The sequence below is a fragment of the Lycorma delicatula genome, chromosome 12 (assembly GCF_047948215.1).
Source record: "Lycorma delicatula isolate Av1 chromosome 12, ASM4794821v1, whole genome shotgun sequence".
Lineage (NCBI taxonomy): Eukaryota > Metazoa > Arthropoda > Insecta > Hemiptera > Fulgoridae > Lycorma > Lycorma delicatula.
In genome coordinates, this window is record NC_134466.1 from 65,220,433 (window position 1) to 65,245,713 (window position 25,281).

At 31.8% G+C, this 25,281-nt stretch overlaps 1 protein-coding gene across 4 annotated transcripts in view; it reads right to left on the minus strand.

Annotated features, from left to right (window-relative positions):
• The window catches only part of LOC142333414 (uncharacterized), a 118,483-nt gene that overhangs the window by 28,552 nt on the left and 64,650 nt on the right, over nt 1-25,281 (minus strand). For all 4 annotated transcript variants that reach the window (XR_012758597.1, XM_075380470.1, XM_075380468.1 and 1 more), the window contains 3 exons: nt 22,267-22,387; nt 3,247-3,422; nt 1,151-1,374 (listed from right to left, as the gene is read on the minus strand). Coding sequence is in view for 3 of the 4 variants with exons in the window: in XM_075380470.1 (XP_075236585.1) it covers nt 22,382-22,387 (6 nt within the window). In the remaining variant the exon portion in view is untranslated. The remainder of the gene's footprint in view (nt 1-1,150; nt 1,375-3,246; nt 3,423-22,266; nt 22,388-25,281) is intronic.

Genomic DNA, 25,281 nt, shown 5'->3' on the forward strand with positions numbered 1-25,281 from the left:
AGCTTGTCCATGTACAAGGTCAATAAACCTAAGTTCAATCGAATTACTAAAACAATATACACAATACAGGTAATTTTTGTATTTGCTATGGTAAGTTAGTCAAACCTAATCTGTATTTAGAAATCTACCTGGCTTAAACTTGTCATTTCATTTAATAATTTAGCACGTCTATTTTACGATTAAATTTTCTGAAGACATTTTTTAAATTTAATTGCGAGTAGTTTTACAAAGTAAATTCTAGTGAGTAAAATTAGCTAGTCAGTATAGACAGTTCTATAAATAAGAAATCATATGATGAGGGATATGAAATTAAGGGATACAATGTCTTTAATTTATGTAATATATTTCTTTAATATCAAATATTTTATTATAAATGTATTCAACTATATCTGATCTTTATCTATGGCAAATTTTGATCTTGAAGCTGAACCAGAAAGTGCTTTATGTAGATTTAAAATTTGTACTGTACAAGGAAAAAAGACAAACTTTTAAAAAGCTAAAATATAAACCAAGAAAAACAAAATTCAGATGACAAAATAGGTATGAATGTAATTAAATTTAATGGATAGTAAATGGGGCAGGAACTAAGCAAAATAGAGAATTAAGTAGAATTTTTCAGGGTATACATTCAGTTTCAACAATTAAGCAGAGAAAACACCAATATGTTATTTTTGGTTTAAATCAACCTCCATTAGGTATCTATGATATCTATACAAATAATTTATCTATGATTTTATAAGAAAAAACTCATAAATACAAATATATTTTTCTTTTGGATGACTTTAATGTTGATATTAATCCAAAGGAACAAACATACCCAAACTCTGGAGTTATAATAAAAATCTTTAACCTATTTACAGCAAATGAAATCATAAAAATGATTAAAACTTCCCGATCAATCAGTGAAAAACTAATATACCTGTACCTGAAAATAATATAGCTGAACAACCATCAATTTACTACTTAAGTATTTCTAATATTCCAATGAAATTGAAATAATAGATTATATTTATAATAACAGATTATTCTAATAAGTTGGAATAACACATTGCCTGCTTTGATGCAATGTATTAAAAAAAATGTATTAATTTATCTATGTTTTTAAATAGGTATGGGGATATAAGACAAGCAATTAAAACAATGCACTAACAATGATTTAGTATGCAACTGTTGAGCAGTAATATTTGATGATACACCAGCACTATTACTATCCGATGCAACAGAGGTAGCACGGCTTGCCATTGCCATATTAACAGCAGACTGCTGCTGATGACCATGGGATATGACCTGTGTTCTGTTGTCTTGTTTAATCTTTGAGTGAATTATTTCTTCTCCTTTGTCATCTTCATCCTCCTCTTCAAAGCTTCCAAATTCCTTTCAACAAATAAAATAATAAGAAACAGAGAAAACCATTTCAGCCAGTGTTTTATGTATGCACAACACAACTTCTAATAACCCATATAAGATAACAAATACAAAAAAAGCTGATCAGAAATAACATTCTACTCAAGAAAAATGTACTAACTTTAGTTGAATAGGTCTACAGTAATGACACACTTTGGAGTGAGATTTCACAGTTCATTCATTCAATTTATTTAATTCAAATTAAATAAATTGAATAAAATAAAATCAAGTAAAATTTGAATTAAATTCAATTTAATTTATTTTTTAATTGAAATAAAAATAAAATAAAATTAATTTATTCAATCTGTTTTCTAATCTAATGTTTCATTCATTCAATAACATCTGTATACCTCAGTAAACTAAGCTAATTTTGAACTTGGAAGATGATCATCCCAAAAACTTTTTAAATTCATAGGGAGAGCCAATGAAATGCAGAAGGTATTGTAAATTGTTCAATTTTAATATGAATTTGATACTATAAACTATTTTATATTTTCCTACTTAAGAATCTATTTTAATTATTTTGTATTTATAATTAGTATTACTGAACTATATTTTATCTTACGATAATCAATTTATTAAACAATAAGGAAACTTTTTTTTGTAATGATTATATGAAAATTTTTCTGTTTGCTGCTATATTCACTGTTATACCTAAGTCTGAAAACAATGTGGATCCTTCTCACCAGCTGCACAAATCTGCTGCCACCCATATTTCTTGTATCATCAAATGTCAAGGCATAAAACAAATTATAAATCATTTTGTTACTGTACTGAATATTATCAGTACAAGTATAATATTATGTACTGAATCTTAAAAAATCTACCTAAAAATACGTATATCCATTTAATGCTATATGTAAAGTACAGTACTAAATTTTCCTACGATGTAAAATAGAATATGTATACTGTACAGTACTATACATACTGTATAAGTATACTTTATTTCACTATGTTACAAATTACCTGCATAAACAAAAAAAAAATTAGTCATGTCAGAGTTGTAACTGATAAATTCGCATTTAACACTACATAAATGTTTACATTTTCAGTAACCGAATTTTTGACTTCTTTCATATCTGCTCACTATGTTACCATGATCCAAATTACTTACAAACTTATGAAATTTTTTAAGGGAATTACAGTACTCAGTTTTAATAAAATAGGTCAATGTAATAAACAGCGAGAATACTATTGGCAGCTGATGAACAGATATTTGTTTACTTAATTATTTCCAAGAATGATGATAGTCCTTGACCTTGAATAACTTTGACTCAACCATGAGAGATTTCTTTTCTTGGATTTAAATAAAATTTAAAGTTGAGCTGCTATTAATAAGAAAGTAAAAACCAAAATTTAAAAATAAATTACAAAAATTTCTGTTGAAATGTTATCCTAATCATGGAAAATTTTACTATGAGAAAGCATGATGTTACTATGTCTGCTCAGAGATGATCATTTGCAATGTCATCAAAATATACAAATTTTAGTCTACATAACTCATAAATTGCACATATTTTTCTTTCAAATATCATGAATGAATTTATTTTATAATATTTCATTTTAAAATTTGTTTATTTCTCTGTAACCGTACATATTATAAAGTCTAACTGCAACTTTTACTTTCCTGATGATGAAAATCATGATTAATATGCCCTATTTACAACATGCATACATTCTTTTACAGTACTTGTTAATTTCAGGAAGAAATAGAAAGCCATAAGTGATTTCCAAGTAAGTAAAAGGAGTATTCATATAATAATCACAAAAGCTATCAGATAACATAGCGGGCGACATAAAATATGAATAAACTGATAAAATAAGTACATAATTTAAATTTACCTGTGAATTATTATGCAGATTAGCAGCATTAATTGATGATGATTAACTTGAAGTGAGATGTGATGCTGTAATGTTTGATAAAGCAGTATGCATTCTATTCAATTGCTCCTTCAAGGCAGCCAATTCAGAAATTTTATCTTCAATATTTTCATTTTCAACAGGACCACTACAGTTCTCTAAATGTTAAAAAAAAGATTAGTAAAGTAAAAATCCTGAGACTTATTAAGTAAATTCACTATATCATTAGCAACAACGACTGTGGTCAATATATCTGGTGTCACCAATATATAAACCACTACATACAAACCTTCTTTGATGAAACAAATAGAAAAACTTGTAAAAATATAAATAAATAAAACCAACTTTAAAAAACTGCACTAAAAGATAAAGAATAATTTTTCAATTCTTATTCAACATTTACTTCAATCAGCATTAAATAAAAACAAATCACAATTTTTTATTAAAAACAAAACCAATTTTGTAACAATTATTAAGAGCAGACAAAAAAAAAATCAAAATTTAGACAGGATCAGAAAGTGTATTTTTAATTTTTAGTGGAGTTTTTTGAAGTCTGTTTTGTTGTAGCTTATTTTGCAATGTTAATTTTGATTTCATTTAAAATCTAGATACAGCTAAGAAAATTCCACCGAAATGAAAAAGAAACAAAGATACAAAAAAGTATCAAAAATCATTCAAATCATCAGTGCATTTAATTTCATTTTTCATTGAGAAAGTCCTCATTTAAAGTTTTTTTTGGAAAACTTACAACAGGCTCATCAAATAAATAGAGTATTTCCTCTTCAAAATAACAAAAGAATCATTGAAATCAGGCTGTTGAAGAACAAGGTTAGAATGTAAAAAAATGACAACCTCCTTCCTTTACTTATTGAAGAATCCTTTATTCAAATTGATTAAAAATTACCTCAACTAATTTACCTCCTTAAAAGAGAAGTAAAAATCAAGTAATAAAAAATAATACAGTAGATTCCATATACCACTGGTTAATTGGAACAGCCGGTTTTTAGGGACAGTTCTTTAAACAACAAAAACGAAATAAGATTTTACACAGATAAGTATTTCATTTATTTGGTTGATAACACCGCTTATTTGGGCCAATATCTGATGTATATTTCTAATTAAAAACAAATATGGCCAGTGGTGAACAACAAACTTTGTGGTTCTGAGAATTATGTGGCTAGATAATGGTGCGAGATAGAGGCAGTATACATTTTAACAGATAAACTGCAGTAATGATGCTTCTTTCCATTAATCATAACAAATAATAAATAATTAATCAAATGATAATCATAATAACAAACATAATTAATCATAATAAAGGAGTTTGTCATAGTACATGACATCACCTGTGATGTGATCGATGTTTAACAAATCCATTCTAAATTACGGTTTCTAAGAATTTCAGTGAGTCATGCCCATCTCAAACGACTAGCTCCTTTGCAATTTATGGTTTGCCACTTGTCTTTCATATAGTGTTCATTGAACTTTATATTTCCATGCTTCTCTTTAGTTTTTTTTTTATTTCACAAGTGTGAATAATTTAATTTTACCAACAAAGAGTGTACGATAACTCTCATTTTTGTTACTGTCCAGCTGTTTTGTTATCTGAAGTTATAGTTTTTGATTTTTTATTTCCAGTTGTATCACAAATTTTGCTGACATTTTTATGCATAGGCCTGTATCAATGTTTTTAAACTGTGTCAATTTTTGTTGTTAATCTCCTGTTAACAGTTAATTAGAATGTGAATTAAAATTTTGTGTAAGATATGACATTGGGTGAACGAATAAAGCTTCTTGACAAAATAAAAATGTATCTACCTAACCTAAGCCAGCATATACTATAACTGGTGTACTGAAAAGTACGATAGCTCGTATTGTACTCTAAGAAGATAAAATACACCAAGAATGGATTTAAAAAAATCATGGAACATCTCAGAAAATTCACCACTCCAACTTTGCAAGGTGTTAGTGTCAATGGTCTAAAGCTTAAAGACGAGGCACAAGTTTTTGCTAAAAAGTTTAATCATAACAAATTTAAAGCAGTGGAAGGCTTGTTATCTTGTTGGAAAATGAGAAATCAGATAAAATATATGAAGCTCATGGTAAAAAACTGAGTGCTGATACAGAAAATGCTGCTTCATAGAAATCTATCAAACTCCCTGAAATTCTTCAGAATTTTTCTGCCATTGTCATTTACAACACCGATTAAATGAGACTGTATTATCGTGCTACACCGGATTGGTCCTTGTGCTACAAACATGAAGTGTTGTCTGGATTCAAAAATCTACGGACAATGTTACTGTGCTTTGTTGTGCTAATATGTTGGGAAGTGACAAATGAAAACTCATAATTGGGAAGGCTGCCAAGCCTTGTTGTTTTAAATGGCCTAGAATGAACAGTTTGCTGGTACATTACATTTCTAATAAAAACGCTTAGATGACAAATGCAATCGTTTCAGAATGACTTAGCAATCAGGATGTTGAGTTGCAGAAAAAATTTGCAGAAAGAAACACTATACTTCTAATTGACAATTGTGCTGCTCATCTGCGACCAAACTGTTTAAAAAAACATTACTATTGAATTTTTACTGTCAAATACAACAAGCCTCATCCAACAATTAGACATAGGAATTATAAAAAATATGAAGTCTATTTACCGATGTAAGTTGGTGAACCACATTCTTCTTCTAGAAATAGAGGAAAATTTACTGAATTCGAGCTCTACAGCTACAAAAGTAAGTGCAAGAGTCAACTTGTTGCAAGCAATTCAGTTCATAATCAACAGCTGGGGGAGAAGTAAAACAACAATAAAAAATTGTTTTGCCCGATGTGGTTTTTCTAATCCAGAAGAAGAGCCAGAAAATATGCAGGGACATGACAGTAACATGTCACTGCAACAAGTTGAAAATTATCAACTTATACATTATAATTCATGTAAATTGACAAAAATAATGAATGCATACAAATAAAGAAATACGACATCACTGTTATAGAAAAATGCCAGCCTACATGGAGCACAATGGATAAAACCAATGATGTTGAAAATGAACCAGAAATACAAGTTGTAATTCAAGATGAAAAAAATTTATTGTGGACCTCAATGGTTTTTTATGCAGGATGGAAGGGAAGGCGGCAGTCCCTCAATTGGAGTAGAAAATCTGTACAAATTTTGATGACTGTAAATCATTAAAACGAAAATGACAGTACAGGTTGAACAAATTGTTTCAAAGAGAACAATCAGGTGAGACTTTTATGCTGTGTATACATGGCTATCTATTTTATTTAAACATTGGACACAAAAAACATTTTATTTTATTTTGAGATCTGAAGGCACTAAAAAATAATGATCAATCATTTCCTTTCAGTTAGTTTCGTTACTACATGCAGCCTACTTAAACAGTACAATACATATTTTTAACAGTAAGCTACATGAAGAGGTTATTTGAACTACATTAACCAATTTAGAATTTGGTTTTCACATTAAATTTTTGCGACTGCATTATACCATACTTCGTGTGTATGTTGGTAGAACTTGCATATAGAATGTGTATGGGTATTATGTTTAATGCAATAGAGTACATATAAGCTACAATTTACGAAGTTGTTTATTAGGGCCAGCTGTTTAAGTGGGCCAAAATGCTCCAGTCCTGTTGTGTCCCAATAAACCGGAGTCAACTGCATTGCAAATTAAAATAAATACTTTTTCTAATTTGCATAAAAATGTTTGTGACAGATGGACAACCAGTGATAAGAGATATACGTATTGGCCTATGCGACAGACATAGTGCACAAACTCATATTTTGTACTGTAGGAGCCTAATCTTCAGATCAGATATGTCATCCACAACTTACTGTTTTGTAACTGATTTACAAATTCTTGCTACATCCTTCATTTAAAAAGTGATCAGAGCTTTTTGAAAATTTGATTCCTCACATGAAAAATCTGAACATTTATTTTTTTTTAGACTAAAACACGATAAATATTGATCAAAGATTTTCTCTAACTACTGCTCCATTTGTATAAAATGAAACAATGTATATAACATTGTTTCACAAATGAAAGGGGTACATTAATTTGTTGCTTCATACTGGCTGTCATGTTTATCTTATAGCTATGATGTATGTAAACTAACTTAGGTAAAAGTAGCACTAATCAGAACTGTTTTCTCTAAGAATAATGACATCCAATCCCTGCAGGAACAGAGTGAAGGTTTGCTAGTATAGCTGAATTTTATCTATACTTTGGTAGGCTAATTGTGCTGATATGCAACCATTTATTTTTTGGTTCAGTGAATAAAACAGGAACCATATCACCCCGCACTTTCCCTAGTAAGCTATCACTGTTTTTAGGATGGCTATGTCAATTAAAAGTGATTTGTAATTCATGTCAAGTCAACTACAACAATTATGATTATGGCACTTAACAACTTATAAATTTTCAAATAACTTTTTCTGTAAAGTATTTACAAAACACACTGTTCATAAGATTGGTCTGACAATCTACTCCTGAAAAATATAAAAAAAGTAAATTAATGCTTAAAAAAATTTTATTCATTCCGATCTAAATAAAATGTTATTTTATTTAACAGTGTAACAGAATAGTGTTTTACAAAGATTTTTGACTTTCCTTTTATTTCCTGCAGCACCAACAAAAATATACAACAAATTGCAGAAATTTCTTAACACACTGCAGAAATTCAGTGTGTTAGTGCTGAATTTCACTTTTTGCAAAATGTACTTTTTGCAATATGATAATGTACTTTTAGTGCACACAAAACATGTCTTCCTTCTTATTTTTTCTGACAAAAAACACAAAAGTTTTTGATGGTGATGTTTGAGAAATATCATCTCCAATTTTAGTGGCCGTAGCAAGAACATTTTCAGTATTATGCTCATGATATTTTTACATCTCTTGAAAGGGTGTTTTTGTCAGCTGGATACTGATATTTCTCCTTGGCATCAGTTTCTTCTTATTTTTAATTGACTGATGAAGATCTATCAATATGAATTAATCAGTACTATTTATTATGGCACAGAATACACAGGGAGGCCTCTCTTAGGTTTTCTTGAGCAAGACATAGGGGAGGATTTTTCATTAAACGTACCAACAGCACTTTTTGAGTCATTATAAAACTCAATTATAACTGGTTTACCACTCCCATAATACTATTTTTACATATAGTCAATAACAAAAAAAAATTTTTTGTTGGCTTTGTTTGATATGGAACCATTATTTCATATTATCATAGCAGAACATTGAGATCTCAGCTTCTTATACATTTTCATTTCAGCTAGAATTTCAGGTTTATTTTTGTTTTAATGTTCTGACAATAGTTAGTTTAAATCAGAGTTTCTTAACCTTTTAAGTGAGCCGCACCCCATTGAAAAATACATTTTGATTTTTAGGTTTAGAAAAACACGTTTTTTAGTGAAATTTATTGTTTATTTTTTTAAAAATGTAAATTTTTTATAACATTATTATTTTTCTTAATGACTAGACAAAAAACAATTGGTTGATGTCATTGAAAATTCAAATACATACTTTTCAAATATCGCAAAAATAATATATGTATATTGTTAGAGGCTTCTCCCGCACCCCCAAAAATACCTTCCCACAACCCCAGTTAAGAACCACTGGTTTAAATGAATCAAGCAGAGTAGTGGTTTGTGGGATTGAAGTAAACTAATTATCATATTATATATTAATACTGCTTCAATGGATCACTCATGACAGTTTTATAACAAAAAAACTAACACTATTCAGAATATATTCACTATTCTTATGAAATATAATTAAAAATATTAAAACTACAGGCATATATGTTTACTATCTCGGTCAGTGAAGTAAAATTTTACTTCACTATGATGGCCAGAGATCATGTGTTTTCTATGGTGAAGTGGTAGCATCTCAGCCTTTCATTCGGAGGTCCCAGGTTCGAATCCCTGTCGGACATGGTATTTGTCATATGGTTCAAAATTTCATTTTCATATCCCATAGGCAAGCTTAAAGCTTATGTAGTGAAATCATAAAGCAAAAAAAAGTCAATCACTCTGCTGCTCTTAAAATCTGTTGGCGGCACATAATGACACTTCTGTTTTGTTTTACCAAACTAAAATTGAACATATTTTTAAATACAAATCATAATTTTTGAATGATTTAAATTTAAATGCATAAAAAGAAATTCAAAGAGGGCTTTGAAAAAATGACCTTTGCCATCATACAACTACAATACAAAATTCCAGTTGATTTCCTAGTTCTATATACCAATTTTGATGCATATGTCTGGATTAAGAATTTAAGAAACAATGAACGGCATAGATGAAGTCCTACACAAGAACTATCGCATGAAAATAAACAAGAACAAAACAAAAGTAATGAAATGTAGTAGAAATAACAAAGATGGACCGCTGAATGTGAAAATAGGAAGAGAAAAGATTATGGAGGTAGAGGAATTTTGTTATTTGGGAAGTAGAATTACTAAAGATGGACGAAGCAGGAGCGATATAAAATGTCAAATAGCACAAGTGAAACGAGCCTTCAGTAAGAAATATAATTTGTTTACATCAAAAATTAATTTAAATGTCAGGCAAAGATTTTTGAAAGTATATGTTTGGAGTGTCGCTTTATATGGAAGTGAAACTTGGACGATCGGAGTATCTGAGAAGAAAAGATTAGAAGCTTTTGAAATGCGGTGCTATAGGAGAATGTTAAAAATCAGACGGGTGGATAAAGTGACAAATGAAGAGGTATTGCGGCAAATAGATGAAGGAAGAAGCATTTGGAAAAATATAGTTAAAAGAAGAGACAGACTTATTATTGGAAGGACAGATAGAAGGAAAAAATTGTGTAGGCAGGCCACGTTTGGAATATGTAAAACAAATTGTTAGGGATGTAGGGTGTAGAGGGTATACTGAAATGAAACAACTAGCACTAGATAGGGAATCTTGGATAGCTGCTTCAAACCAGTCAAATGACTGAAGACCAAAAAAACAGCTAATATTTATTTATTTGAATTTCTGTATTTGTCATGACAAAAAAAAACTGTGATTACTACGTATACAGTAAGCACACCTACAATGCAAATGCGCGCGCACCCCCCTCACACACACACGCGCGCGCGCGCGCGTAGAGAGAGAGAGACACATTATTTTTTATTAATAACAACATAAAGTAATGTGTGAAGTTTAATCTATATTTGTTTAGACATTTTATACTTCATTCTTGTATATTCACTAGCTGCAGGGGATGCCTCAGGCACGTCTCCGTAGCTAGGCCCTTTGGGCGGTTTGCCCTAGCGGGCGGCGTCTTGGAATGGCATTATTAGGTGTCCAAAATTGATTAGCTCTTAGAAATTTAACTGTAGGAATTGATACTAACTAATCGGGATTTTCAGCTAGTGATCGGTGCATTCCGGTGCCTACTTTTAGGTATTTCATAAGAAAGCTTCCTATTGTAATGGGTACCATGATTCGACTTCCCGAAAATTTCGACATATCTTCGCGATTCACATCCCCCAGACCCCAAAACCGTCGTCAATTCAATAGTTTATATATATATTTCACTTTCTTGTGGACACGATAACTGCTGTAATTTTGCTCCAATCACTTTCAAATTGATACATAAAGTATAACGACTCAAAATCTTGGTCAAGTTTTTTAATGGGCAAAATCGGACCATGGGGGTGGAAATGGGGGGATTTTTCGAAAAAACAAAATATCGTTATAACTTTGTTATTAAATAAAATATCGAATTCGTTTGAAGTTCCTACTATTCTTTGGATAAGGGCCTAAAACTTATCTTAGTAAAGTTTCTTAATATAACCAACCGTTGGCCCAGGGGGTGAAAAAATGAGGTTTCGAAGACAAAATATCATAAAATTACATATAAAACTTTTTTTTAAAAGTTTTTATTAAATTTAAGGTGGAAACCTTTTTTTATCCCCTACTTAATACCGTTGAAATCTACTCCGCTTTCCGGCGCGTGCCGAAAAGGATTGTTGGTTATAGTTCATTATTTTATGAAGAAAAACAATGACACAAATAAAAAAATATGAAAAAAATTTTAAAACACCACCCGTAATTAAACTCACTAAAAGTAAAAAATAATTTGATTGTAAGTTTATGTGAAAATCATAACTTCAAATTAAAAATTTGATGTTTTTGCCAATTTTTTCTTATGCGTGTTTGCCCCCCACTCATTAGGCCATTCATCACTTATAAGAAAAAAATTGGCAAAAACATCAAAGTTATGATTTTCACATAATCTTACATATCACCGTCAAATCCATTCTGAGATACCGTCCTAAAATATTTTTTTACATTTTAGTGCGTTTAATTTAAGAGTTGTTTTTAAAAACTTTTTTTTATATATTTTTAATTTTCTATTTTTTAGTCTTCATAAGTTTATAAATTAAAGCTGCGCTAGCGCACAGGTTTGAACGTATTTATCGAAAGATCGGATCGGCACGTTTTACGGTGGGTGAGTGGAATCAAAACGTAGGGCTAAACGATTTAATTTTCGGATAACCAACATCCGGTCGATCAAGAGTGTATGCGATGCGTTAAACACCTAAGGCTCGACCTGCTGATACATACGCCGTTTGAATCGTGAAAATCGGACGAGCGGTTGCCGAGATATTACGGTGGCACCCCATCCCCAATTCCCGAACGGCGCCCCGGGAGCACTTGAAAATATTATCATGCAATTAGTGCCAGTGGGAGCGGATGGGGTGTTGCCTAGGGGGGTCGAACAATTTTTTCAGAGCGCTAGGACCGACCGTTTTCGAGATATTTGCAATTTTCCTCCAAAAATTCGGATCCGGTTAAAAAGTACTAAATTTCCCAAAATTTCGATATATATTTCGCTTATATATCGATATGTACACGGTATATATAATATGCACAAGTATACACCTAACCACCACGAGACATGTACTAACGAAATGGGATTTTCCGCTAGTGATCGGTAGATTTCGGTGCTAAGCTAAGGGGAACGCGCGTGCGCGCGCACACACACACAAATACCGTTTAGTAGGGTAGGATTAGCTGTTTGTAGTACAAAACGTTCAATTTTTCTTTATGCCTCCGGGACCAACGTTTTAGGCATTGCTTCAGAGGATGGAATAAAATGATACATTTTGAATCCTGTGGCGTGTGAAAATGCCATATCTGACCGGGATTCGAACCAGGGACCTCCGAATGAAAGGCCGAGACGCTACCACTCGCACCACAGATGCCCGCTAAAAAGTTATATTTAGAGTTATCAAGTTCAACATTTTTATAATTCTCGGAATCGATTTTAACTTGGACACACATCAGATCACAAGGTATTCCCATCAGAGTATCGCTTCTTCCCCCCCACCAAAATCGTAATTTTAAGATTCTAGATTCGATTCCTGGCTTGAATTATCATTACAAACAGATTAATTTATTGAAGATTTGAGTTGATTCTCGTTTTGCACACAAATGGTAATTTACAGCTTTATTTATGCCTTACCCGCACGTCGCTTAAAAAAAAAATTTCTGTAACCTAAAGGGATCAATTCTGTTACATTTTACATAATCTCATGGTCAACGTCTATAAAAATTAGAATCACAATCTATTGGTTTCTTATTCAAATAAATATTATTTACATCGACATCTATATATAAATTCATAATAAAAGATTTTAAAAACGTACTGATATATTGAAGGTGTCAGGTTCGAGTCTCATGTTAGACAACACCATCGGCAATTGTTTAGATAGGTTTCATACACTACAAAAGTGACAGGTCTTGAATTCAATATTTGACTTAAATATAAATATTGAAAAAAATGCTTGTAAGTCATTTATATTATTTCCATTGAAATAATATAAATAAATATAAAAAAATAAATAGAATATAAAAAAAGAAATACATCGGTGATGAAAACGTTTGTAGTGTTAAAGGGTTTAATTTTATATTTTTGCTAAGTTATAATTTTATAAAATACAGTAATATAAGGGTTCTACAGTAATTTACGTGTTCTAACTGTGTAACCTTGAGCGGTTGTATGTGGACGAAGTGAGGAAGGGGTCCCCCCCTTCCCTTCCGCACTTCTTCATACAACGTACGGTTGCTAGGAAACCGAATCGGTTTCCTAGCAACCGTTGACAGAGTTGCCAGACTTACAAATACACGTTATAATCATAATGTTAGTATAATTTTTTTCATAATTCACATTTATACTTAACACACACATTTACACTCCAATAAAAGTTTTTTTTTTTTGTCTTCAGTCATTTGACTGGTTTGATGCAGCTCTCCAAGATTCCCTATCTAGTGCTAGTCGTTTCATTTCAGTATACCCTCTACATCCTACATCCCTAACAATTTGTTTTACATACTCCAAGCGTGGCCTGCCTACACAATTTTTCCCTTCTACCTGTCCTTCCAATATTAAAGCGACTATTCCAGGATGCCTTAGTATGTGGCCTATAAGTCTGTCTCTTCTTTTAACTATATTTTTCCAAATGCTTCTTTCTTCATCTATTTGCCGCAATACCTCTTCATTTGTCACTTTATCCACCCATCTGATTTTTAACATTCTCCTATAGCACCACATTTCAAAAGCTTCTAATCTTTTCTTCTCAGATACTCCGATTGTCCAAGTTTCACTTCCATATAAAGCGACACTCCAAACATACACTTTCAAAAATCTTTTCCTGACATTTAAATTCATTTTTGATGTAAACAAATTATATTTCTTACTGAAGGCTCGTTTAGCTTGTGCAATAAAAGTTATGAATTGTTATAAAGCTAATCGATTTTTCTTTCTCGCCATAATATCTAAAACTTATCAGGATTAACAGTAATCTTCCATCCCCCCGACTTGTTACACGCAATCGTTTTGACTATTGTGGAGAACGAGCATTCATTAGTACATGTTACCGGAAGAGAGAGGGGTTTTTTTGACCGCACTATCTTTTCACTAGAAAAAAATTACAAAAATGTATGTTTCTATGAAAAGAAAATATTAACACACCGATATTATTTTACTGAATCGGTTATATTTTATCTTCGGTAACTCACTCAAAACTGTCTCCGGCATTATTATTCTGTTGAGTTTCGTTAACAACATATCCTAGCCTGGTGGCATGTTTTAAATAAACAGATAAAATCGGTTTAAAACAGCAAGATAACACCTCCTTGTTTTACAACGGCCACATTAATTTTCTGTTACATTTTATATGCCCCAGTCTTTATTGTAGTTATAATACATCTAAAATACCTCAGATACTAAAATTAACGGCCAGAATTACTTTCTCTGAGAGTGATATGAAGTTCTTACACGGCTGAATATTATCTGCATTTTGGGAAACCATTTATTTCCAGTCTTCAGTTCTCCTTGTAAGCCTGGCATGAGACTTGTTATTCTTAAGTCGGTTGCGTTGTTTTCATAAGCGACTTGCGACTCGTGTCGTATCAGGTCACTTTCAACCATTAGATAAATAAATTTTTTATTTAAAAAACACACACACCCATACAGGCTTGTACGAACTGAAGAGTTTTGAATATAATTTCAAGGTGATAGAATATTCCATACTACAATATAAACATTATTTACATCATCTTCATATTCTTGTATCTTTTTGATATTACTAAATCTAGAATACTGAATTTGAATGCACTAGTACAAGTGTTCATTTGTTGTAGTATTATATTTAATTATTTTTATTGTTTTGTCATTTTTAAGATGGTAAGTTCAAATTTTAATTGATCTCGGTCTTTAACAATTCATTTTTTTTGTTTAAGAACTTTCACTTATTTTGTAGAAACCTTTAATTACAACTGTTTTATTTATAAATTGCAGGTATTATGTTTACTAATTATATATTGTAACTTTTTTTTATTTTATATTTTGAACAAGGGAAATAATGTTACTTCATCCATTCTTATACGGTAAAAATGGACACTACCCTAAAAACCAGTAATAAATATTTTTTTATGAAAATAGTTTATGTATATTTATAAATTTAGTTAATCGGATCAAGTTCACACAACATACATTCGCATTTGCCAATTCACAGAGCTGTTACTATATTTCAATTTAAAACTATTTATAAATAATTATTTTTTTAAAATGAATTTAAGTTTTTGAAGTACGAAAATTTTTTAAGAAATATTTTTGTATCCTTCTCGGTGTGGAAATTTCTAAAAGAAGCACAAAGACCGACATCATATTAATAGCATAATATTGCAATTCCTTTTCGCTAAATTTTTTTTTGGTATGTATACTTCTTTGAAACGTTAACACGATACTCAATAATCGGTTTTATTTTTTGGAGATGGATTAGCGTTATTATCGTCAATAAAATGGAGGAAACGCGACATAAGTTTGACTCTTATGGGATACAATTTTTCCAAATCCAAGAGTTTTGGTTAGCTGGCATCTCTCCCGCCACCACCCCATTCGGTCGCCCTAGAGCATACACCAAATGTTCCGTGCCAAATAACGGCTACTGTGCCACAAAAACAGATTTGCGACCTCGTTATTCCTAATGCTCCTATCTTGCGTGAGCGGTTAAGCCGGGTGCCGTACAGCACCCGCTTTATGTGCCCATACCGCTCACTTATCACATTAAAACTAGATCGGGGAGGCGCACCCCTTGTTACAATTTAAAACTAAAATAGTTATAAGTTAAAAAGACGGCAATTTAAGCTGCCACGCCTCGGTCGCTGTTTGCCAGCTAGTGCCTGTCCACCATTTAAAGCGCTTGAAGCTTATTACTGGCTGATGGCAGCCATTATTTCAAGGAAGACTTCCCACAGACACGCTACAGGAATCAATAAATCCCATTTAAATTAAACAATCTAACGATGACGGTTGAACATCGCAACCTCATCGAGGACTCCCACACGGTCCGACAATGCGGCTCACGCCGCATCGACTCGCCGTTTATGAGCGGCCAGTTTTTCCCCTGACCTCCAAGTTCCAGGGTGGCCCGGTCTCTGCCCCCCCCAAGAGCAGGGCAGTCGAACATTAGATGTTCGTTCGACTGGACCTCCCCGCAGACACACAACTCATCAGCCGCTAGGCGAAACCTGAACAGATATTGCATCAAATTCACATGGTTGGTGAGCACTTGGGCACCCGCCGCCCTTAAAAATGAACTCGAGGCATACCATCCCCCCAGATCCTGTATACAGAGATCTTCCCTTAGTCCAAATCCAAATCCTTGTAAAAAGCGGCTTGTTTGTTTAATAACTTTCAATTTACGGTCACCAAGTAATTTCTGATAGCATATATACAGCTACAAACAGAAGCATCTCTTAATTATCAGTGTGTTTCCGCAAACAAAAACCTTATTATTTTGACCACATTATAAGTAATTTTTGACATAACGGTTAGTCTGGTTCACTAAAATATCAATTAATTTATTAGGTAAAAATAATGAATATACATTGTCAGGGTCATCGATCGGGAAGTTTATTCCTGGAGTACCAGTAAATAGTTGAGCGTTGCAAAGCTTTATGGTAACATCATACATCAGCTGTTCTAAGCCCAATGTTTTGTCTTTTTTTTAGCAACAGATATTCGAGGTCATTTACCTAGCCGAGCAGGAAGGCTGTAAATCCTGTTCCTCATCGTGCTCATCATCAGTAATATTCCCAAGAAAATGATGAGAATCACTGTCTGAATTGCTATCGGCTAAATTATTTAAAAGTTTAATTATATCACTGTCATTTACACATAACGAACAGGTTTTGTTGAATTAATAATTTTCGTTTACAATGTCTAATTTTTATATCGGTAATATTTTAAGACGCTAGTAAATAATAAAAATAACAACATGAATATCATTTACTCGCATAAAAAATTACTAGGTTATAGTAAACAACTCTTATTTATTTACGTACATTCACATCCACAGATACAGTTGGAAATAAAAAAACCACTGAAAATTACACAAAAATAATAGTAAAATTATAGAAACGATTAAAGAGAATAGATTATACAAAGAAATAACAAAATTAATGCAAACTCAACTTACGAAGCAATCAAAACTATGAAAACAAATACATAGTAACAGCTCTTTAGAATGATAGGAAACAAGACATAAAATAGAGAAACAATGTGCTATTAGCAATTCAGCTTTAAATTAGAGTAAAAATGGAACCTTTATCAAGGTACTAACTATTAGTATCAGTATTTGGTGTCATAGGTTTACACAATTTGTGTTTGGTTAAATTGTAGTTTTGATGTTGCTGTAATCAAATTGCTTTTATGTACAATTTTACAGTATTTTACTTTTTTCTTCTGTCCGGATAAATATTTCTTCAGTGTTTTTTTCTCCTGGAAACCTGAAATATTTTGAGATTCTTTCTCATAGTAAATGTTCTTTGATGACTTGATGTGTTATTTTCATTTCTTCTATGTATTTTTCAGTCTCTGTGTATAAATAGGGGGTTCATTCTTTGTAGATTACCATAAAAGGTGATTCTTATTTTTCTGATTAAATCTGATAGTTTTTCCATGTAAAGTTCATTATTGTGTCTTCTTTTCTGTGTTTGATGGACTTTTTTTGAGTATTCTTCGTTTTTTTGTCGATTAGAAGTTTGTCAAACATCAGACATTCGGTTGGATGTAGAGGTTCCGATGAAATGACTGTACAGTAGTACTATAGATTAGCATTCGGTGATATTAATTTTTATCGCAAGTATTCTTTGTTAATCGATAAGCTAGCCGTTTTACTGATTTTGGACCTAATGGCTTGTTTCTGAGGGATGTTGACTTCAATAATCTCCCCAGGGTATTTGAATTTTTCAGTTTCATTAATTTCCTGTATATTATTGTTAGTTTTTTAAACTGCTGATTAAATATCATAAGAAATTTAAGTATTTTATAATGTATTTTATAATGTAGTAATAATAAAAGGGAAATTTATAAAAGTACGGTTTATATTAGTTATTCTGAAAAATGTTCATAATTTATACACGGTTAAAAAAGTGGTTAAAAGTAGTACGGCATGGTATAATCATATACTATTTATTAATCTTTCTACAGTAACCTCAAGCTTATGGCTGCTTGCATTTACTCAAGGATGATTCAATTTTGTAGCATGACATGCTACAAAATAGCATAGTTTTTGTAAAATGACATGCTTGACCAGTATTCGAGCCCAGAACCTCCTGATAAAAGTTAACTATCTGCCACGGAGATCGGCATGAAACAATGTTTATGACAACAAAACAATTACCGTCGTTTACATTCAGTCATTTATTCTTGATCTGTATACAGACTGGTAGTGATTGATTTGTTTTTGCAGTCAATAGGAAGTATTAAGTTTGTAAGAAATGTTTATTATGTCTACGTAAATTCCTCTATAAAGTTTCATATCAAATCTTGGCACTCCCTCAAAGTCAGATTGAGCTTTTAAGATAGAAAATTGTGCTGTCTGATCATTAACTGGTGTTTATAAGTGAAATTAAATATCTTATTCTATCCTTGTGTTTATATTTATGGATGTGCAATCTCTACCTGAATTCTGAAATTCTGAACCTATAAAGCTAAACTACGACGCTACAAAACAGCGATTTGCCCAGAAGCCTTATATGCAAGGGAGTGTTTAGGAAAGTTTAACGTAAGAAATCTTTTGAAAGAAGAATCTTAAGGAAGATTTTTGGACCCTAAATGGATACTAAATGTAAAACCTAATAACACAATTGTGTTAATTGTACATGTGAGCATTAGATAACAGCTATGTAATTGGATGTCAGAATCAACATTGTCGAGTGTCAGCAATTTAGTTAATCTCACATAACATCCCTGCGTTATCTTCTATCAACATACCGGCGAACAAGTATTATCAAGCATTGTAGCTGCTGAAGACTTGTTTTGCTGAAGTCATTTATTAACATATCAAAAATTATACACCTCGGTAAAGATCACTATTCAACCGTATACCTGCACGGCTCTTCACGACACTGATACAGTGTCTAATTAAAAAAACACAGAGCATAGAATGTACAAAAAAACTCTGCATGATATTCAGTCATACATTACTGGTGTTTTGAAAGCAAATGAAAATAATACTTTTAAAAGAAGATAAATTTCTAGTGTGAGGTGCAGAGAATGATCTCAAATGTATACCACATAAAATGATCCGATACATAAAATCCTTTCTAATTTAAAACTGTGGCATGAGACTAATGAAAAAGACTGATGAGACTAACTGCATCAGTATAATTACTGATACAGTTTTTTTTGTAGCATGAAAAAACTTTCTTGTTATCGTCCGGAACAAATATATTACAGAGGCGTTATGCACAGATGTCCTCTCTGATATAGATTAACATAATGTTTAATAATAATTAAACATTAATTATATTAATAATTAACATCATGTTTCCATATTTTATTACTTCTGTACTTTAGAATCCTTATTATAACTACTGAATCAAGTTTCCAAACAACAAACTTATATTAAATGTAAAACATACCATAAATTAATATCTTATTTTACATCGAACAAAAAAAAGTACTACAATATATTAAGGTAATTTTGGCTTAATTTTCCAAATTTTACATGCAATGTGATCAAATTGTTTTAATTGGAATATACATTTCTTTACATAATTAAATTATTTTTAATTTTTAAAAGAATATACAAAACATTTAGAATATTTTTAAAATAATGAACTGAATACAGATTGCTAGTAATTAATAAATAACTTTTTGTTTAAATCATAACAATTCTTGCCGTTGCATTGGTAAATTAATTACTACTAAATCTCCAAGATGGAATGTTACTCATTTGTTAAATACTCTATACTGGTTGTGAGAGCACTAAATCCCACAAACTTACTCAAAAAAGTAACTTACTGACCTGGAACTTCCTCAAAAGGGAAACTACCATGTCAATCACAAAATATTTCAGCACCTGTTTTCCTTAAAAGGAGCTGTGATAGTAGCTATACTGGGATAGAAATGCTTAATAGAATTTACTAGAAAACCATCACAATCCCTAACACATCATATTACGACTATCTCAGTTATAATAAATACTCTTTTCTTTTATGTGAGCAGACTTATACCTCCTCATTCCTGCATTTCAATCCTAATGTCAACTTACATTCTACTCCACCATTGATTCAAACTCTGGAATAAATTGATGAATATGATGTATTAGAATTCCTTAAATCAACATTCAATAATAGTGTTTTGTTACCTGGGCATCCCAACCCTGTAGGGGGAAGAACGGTAACGTCACCAGTCGCCACACCACACCCTCTGTTCCAAGCCCTAAAGGGCTTTACTGGATGTCGTTTTTAGACCCTCTGATTCCATCTCACAGTAATCAGCCAGGCCTCAGTCAGGATGCCACCGATGTAAATTCCCCAATTCGAATCAAACAATACCAATATTACCGTGGCACGATGCCAATATGCCTACCTCCAACCAATCCAATGCCTAGGCCGGAACCCTAGCCACCCGGGATCCTGCCGTGATCAAATACCTCAACTGAACTCCCTCTGCAGACCTACAAAACCAACCATATCTGTTAACTATGGTGTTTGAATGTCTGTGAGGGTGTATTTCCCCCTTCCATGAGTAATGCACACCAGCTCTATCAAGAAGGGTGGGTAGCCAGGGGTGGTTTAGTCTGTAGTGTGCAGGAACACATAAATATTTAATAACATCTTGCAAAACCTGTTAGTGAGCTCGACACTGCTCAGGCGCTCATAAATGGGGTTCTCTTCCACCTCTTTTAAAAAAAAACCATACTAAAAAAAAAAAGAAAATGGCTCGAAGAAAACCAGCCACTACAGAATACTCCTTGCAGATCATCCAGTTAATGTGGAGATCCAGAAAGGAATGCATTCTCTCAAGTTCCCTAACAGCTCGCAAATGTTCGACCTCGTATAGAGACAGACAAACAGGACATGCTCCACTGTATCATCAGTCCCAAAATCCGGGCATTGACTCGAATCCACCAAATGAAACCTAGCCAAACTCACCGATATACTGACTGGGGGAAACCCATCTAATCGCACCTACAACAGACACTATAGGAAATATACCCCATGCGTGTAGCAACCTGTGTGGGATTCGTCCCACCTGACCTGCCAAGACAAGGCTCCACTCTTCCATCTCCTACTTTCATTCTGATGTCAATAGGTTATTTACCTTGGAAATGCAGTGTTCCTTACACTCATTAGCCAAGACATCTTGGGTTTGACTTCGGCTATAACACAGATTACCTCCTGCGAGACTGTTCTGTAACTGCTTATAAGAGCCAGAAAGAGGAGTTGCTGGGCTCGTAACAAAATGTTTGCATAACACCTAAAAGCCAAGCGGTAAGCCCAGACAGGTGCAGCATATAGCATAATTGCCTCACTGACACCACACCTTTGTAAAGGATACACAGTACGGTAATTCAACCCCCAATCGGGATGAATATCGATTCCATAAAAAGCATCGGCATTTTGGCTACATACTGTAAAGTCATCTTAACCCTGTTATCTGGGAGAACAACACCAGTAGTAACCAAAAATGATCAAAAGTGGTACTGTTTAGAAATACATTACTATAATTCCACTATTTATAAAATGTCTGGCTTGTCTAGCAAATTTACAGTAATATTCATTTCTATTGCCACTTGACAAAAAATGCACGTTAAAATAACAAATAACAATGCTTCTTCTTTAATTATGTTTTGTGCTTTTCAGTGAAATAATTTCATACTTGTTTCTTATCTTTCCTTGTCCATAACAGAAAGGATTACACGATATTCTGGTTTTCTAATCCTGAAGAGGTTTGTATTAATTATGCCCTCTTTTTTTTTAAATTGATAGACTTGTGTGTGAATTGATTTTAATCGATCTTATAAGAATAGATAAGTATGAAAGCAAACAATAAGTATTATTATTAGTACTTTTTTTAATAATTTAGTAATTAGTACTAATGAAATTTTGTTGATACCACTAAAAATTATAATGTACTATCTGGTTATAATAAGCAAAATGCAATTTCACTAACCTGTTTTTTTTTAAATGAAACACTTCATTTTTCACCTCAATTTAAATTTTGTTTCACTCAGGACAATAATAAATACAGTTTCTTACACCCAAGTAGCTTAAATATTGATAAATTTTCATGCCTGTAAAACACAAAGTTAAATTAGAATGATTGGACGTTAAAAATAAAGTAATCTTAAATGCTAAATATTTATTTTAAGCAAGCAAATTAATCCGAATGCAGATATTTAATAAAAAATTAACTTTATGTTAATACAAAATCATACCTGTACACTTTGTGAATATCTAATTAATATGTTTTTCTTTATTCATACACAATTTAGCATCCATGCAACAAGTATATTAATATTTTTTTGATTCTTCATCATGAAACCATAACAGTATTACTGATAATTAGGTCAGTTTTTGCATTTTCATTTGGGTTGTGTGGGATTGATTAGCCACAAGAGCACTGAATGTTTCATTCTTCGAAAACATTTTCTACATTTTTGGCAGTATGGTATGGTGCAACATCTCATTGCAAACCCCATTGCCTTGCAGGAATTGGTTATGAAATTGTGTTACAACCCTTTCTCTCACAATCTTGATAAATCTGTGATAAACATCTTGAAAACCGACATCTTTTTAAGAACTGATTTACTTTACATGCAATAAGAAAATGTACCGGTGAACCTGGTGTCCTAGAGAGCCAGTGTCTCTATGATCCGTGGAAACAGCAAAAATTGGGCAAGAATTAAGACAAACCTCAATCTGTATCAACACTGTATCAACACTGTATAAAATTCCTCTATGTTGAGAATTGTTTTTCCTATTACACGACGTATGATATTTGACACTTGACTGCACTTTCCCTCAAACCACTAAAATGAGGAGATGGAGGAATAAATTCCTTGTGATGTAAAAAAAGGTTTGAATATTTGTTTAAACATTCTGTTTAAACAATGAAAGTTTTATCAGAAAATATAATATCTAGTGAAATTAATCTTTTAAAGGTGGAAAAATGATTAAAGTCAAATCAGAAACTAACTAAATAAATAGCCTTAGTGGCTGCTAAACATACAAAAAGCGCTATGCAAGGCTTACTCAATGTTTTAGATCTCTGCCTGCATGATGAATTATAATTGGGCCACTGCACAAGAGAATGTTCAGGAAGGAATCACTACCAGGGGGTAATTGACAAAGCTGTTGGGATTGAATTTTGCATCACATCTAAAGCAAATTAAACACATGAAAGATTGACGAAATGATTCTTTTTGCATTATTATCCAGTATCTTTGTTGCAACGAATAATGTGTTAATTGTACACCACAGTGTAAGAGTCTTAAGTGTTCAGAGTTGACAATTTTGGAATGTTCATACTCAGATGTAAAGACGATAGGATGTTATTATAGGAGAGATCATACAAAATGGATCCAGTGAACTAAGCTTACTTTGCTTATCAATGACCTGATTCTTTATCTCATTGAAATACATGGATTGTGATTGACATATGAAAAGTAAAGAGTATGTGATCTAACTCCTTAGTAGTTAAAAGTACTAAAATTATATTCAGATGGTTTAGATTTAATATGGTGAATGGTGTATGATTATAATAAGGCCAATGAGTCCTAGAGGATCACAGACACTTGCTGTGATGGAAAGAGTATTCCTTTTAGTATAAATTTTAAAATTGTTAGAATGAGTGATTTGGAAATTTAGTGTATCTGACTTTGTGTTCCATAAAACTCTTACAAGTGCATATGTTGTGTTCTTAATTAGATGGTATGGATGAATTATAATTAGACGTAGAAGTACAGCAATTGTTAGAATATCACATGTGAAGTGAAAAACCATCCTGTTGTAATAATTTGGAGATATCATTCTTTGATAGAATAACTCTATTTAGGTTATCTGGTAATGAGATCATCTACATAGAAATCATTTTTAATAGCAAACAAACGTAAGAATATATCCTAAAATTTGGTTTCTTGGAGAACAGGATATTTTAAGTTTCAAATAAATTATGTACGTTAATAAAATTTTAGTAAAATTGTGCTCAAATAAGGACATCTATTTTATTTGATATATTAAATTCAGGAACTGCAAAAAACAGATTATGAGACAAATTAAAATAAGATATTATCAAAGGTACATGTCAGTAGGCTATCTTATATCTAATCAGAGCATTGTAACTGGAGTGAAAAATTCATATATAAAGAATACAGTGTCAGTTCAACACTATATTCAGAAAGAGGAAGTGTGTTATTTATTCCTAAGATAAGAATATCATTTTTCAGAAATGGAAGTTCTAATCTTCATGCGAATTCATAAGTACAAAAATTTGCTTGTCTACCAGAATCTAGTAAAACCAGAGATGTTTGAGTACTACCATGTACATCATTGGTAATACATAATGCAGTAGATAATATTATGGTTTATTTGACCAATTTAAACGAGGTACGATTATGATTGTCAGACTTATAATCTTAATTTAGAATTAATATTATTTTTTTGAAGTGTGTTATGTTTTTGAGAACAAATTTCACGAATATGTTGAACAACAATGACCCTTAACTAAAAAACTGAAACAACAATTATGATGTTACAAAAATTCCTTCCGTTCATCAACAGAAAGACTATTTAACAATGTAAATAATGATTAAAATACAAATTAGACATTGATTATAATTAAATTTTGAATAAATAAAATTATTTTCCTAGTATTGCTTATCATCATTTATACTAAAATGTTTAGTACAGGATTTAGTTCCAATGTTGTATCGCTGTCCCTTGGAAATATGTCTTGTTGCTGGTTTGACTTATTTGCATTAATATTTTCAAGCATCTGCCTTCTAAATTCAAGGGATTCTATGAAATTGAGGTGAACATTTCTCCTTCGTAATCTGGAAGGAAAAATGTAAACATTTGTAAAGTTAGTTTGTATTCTAACTTTGATGTTAACCGAACAATAATAAATTCATATGTATTGATTGGATTATTCATTGCTTCAAGAGCACTGAAATATGAAAGATAAACT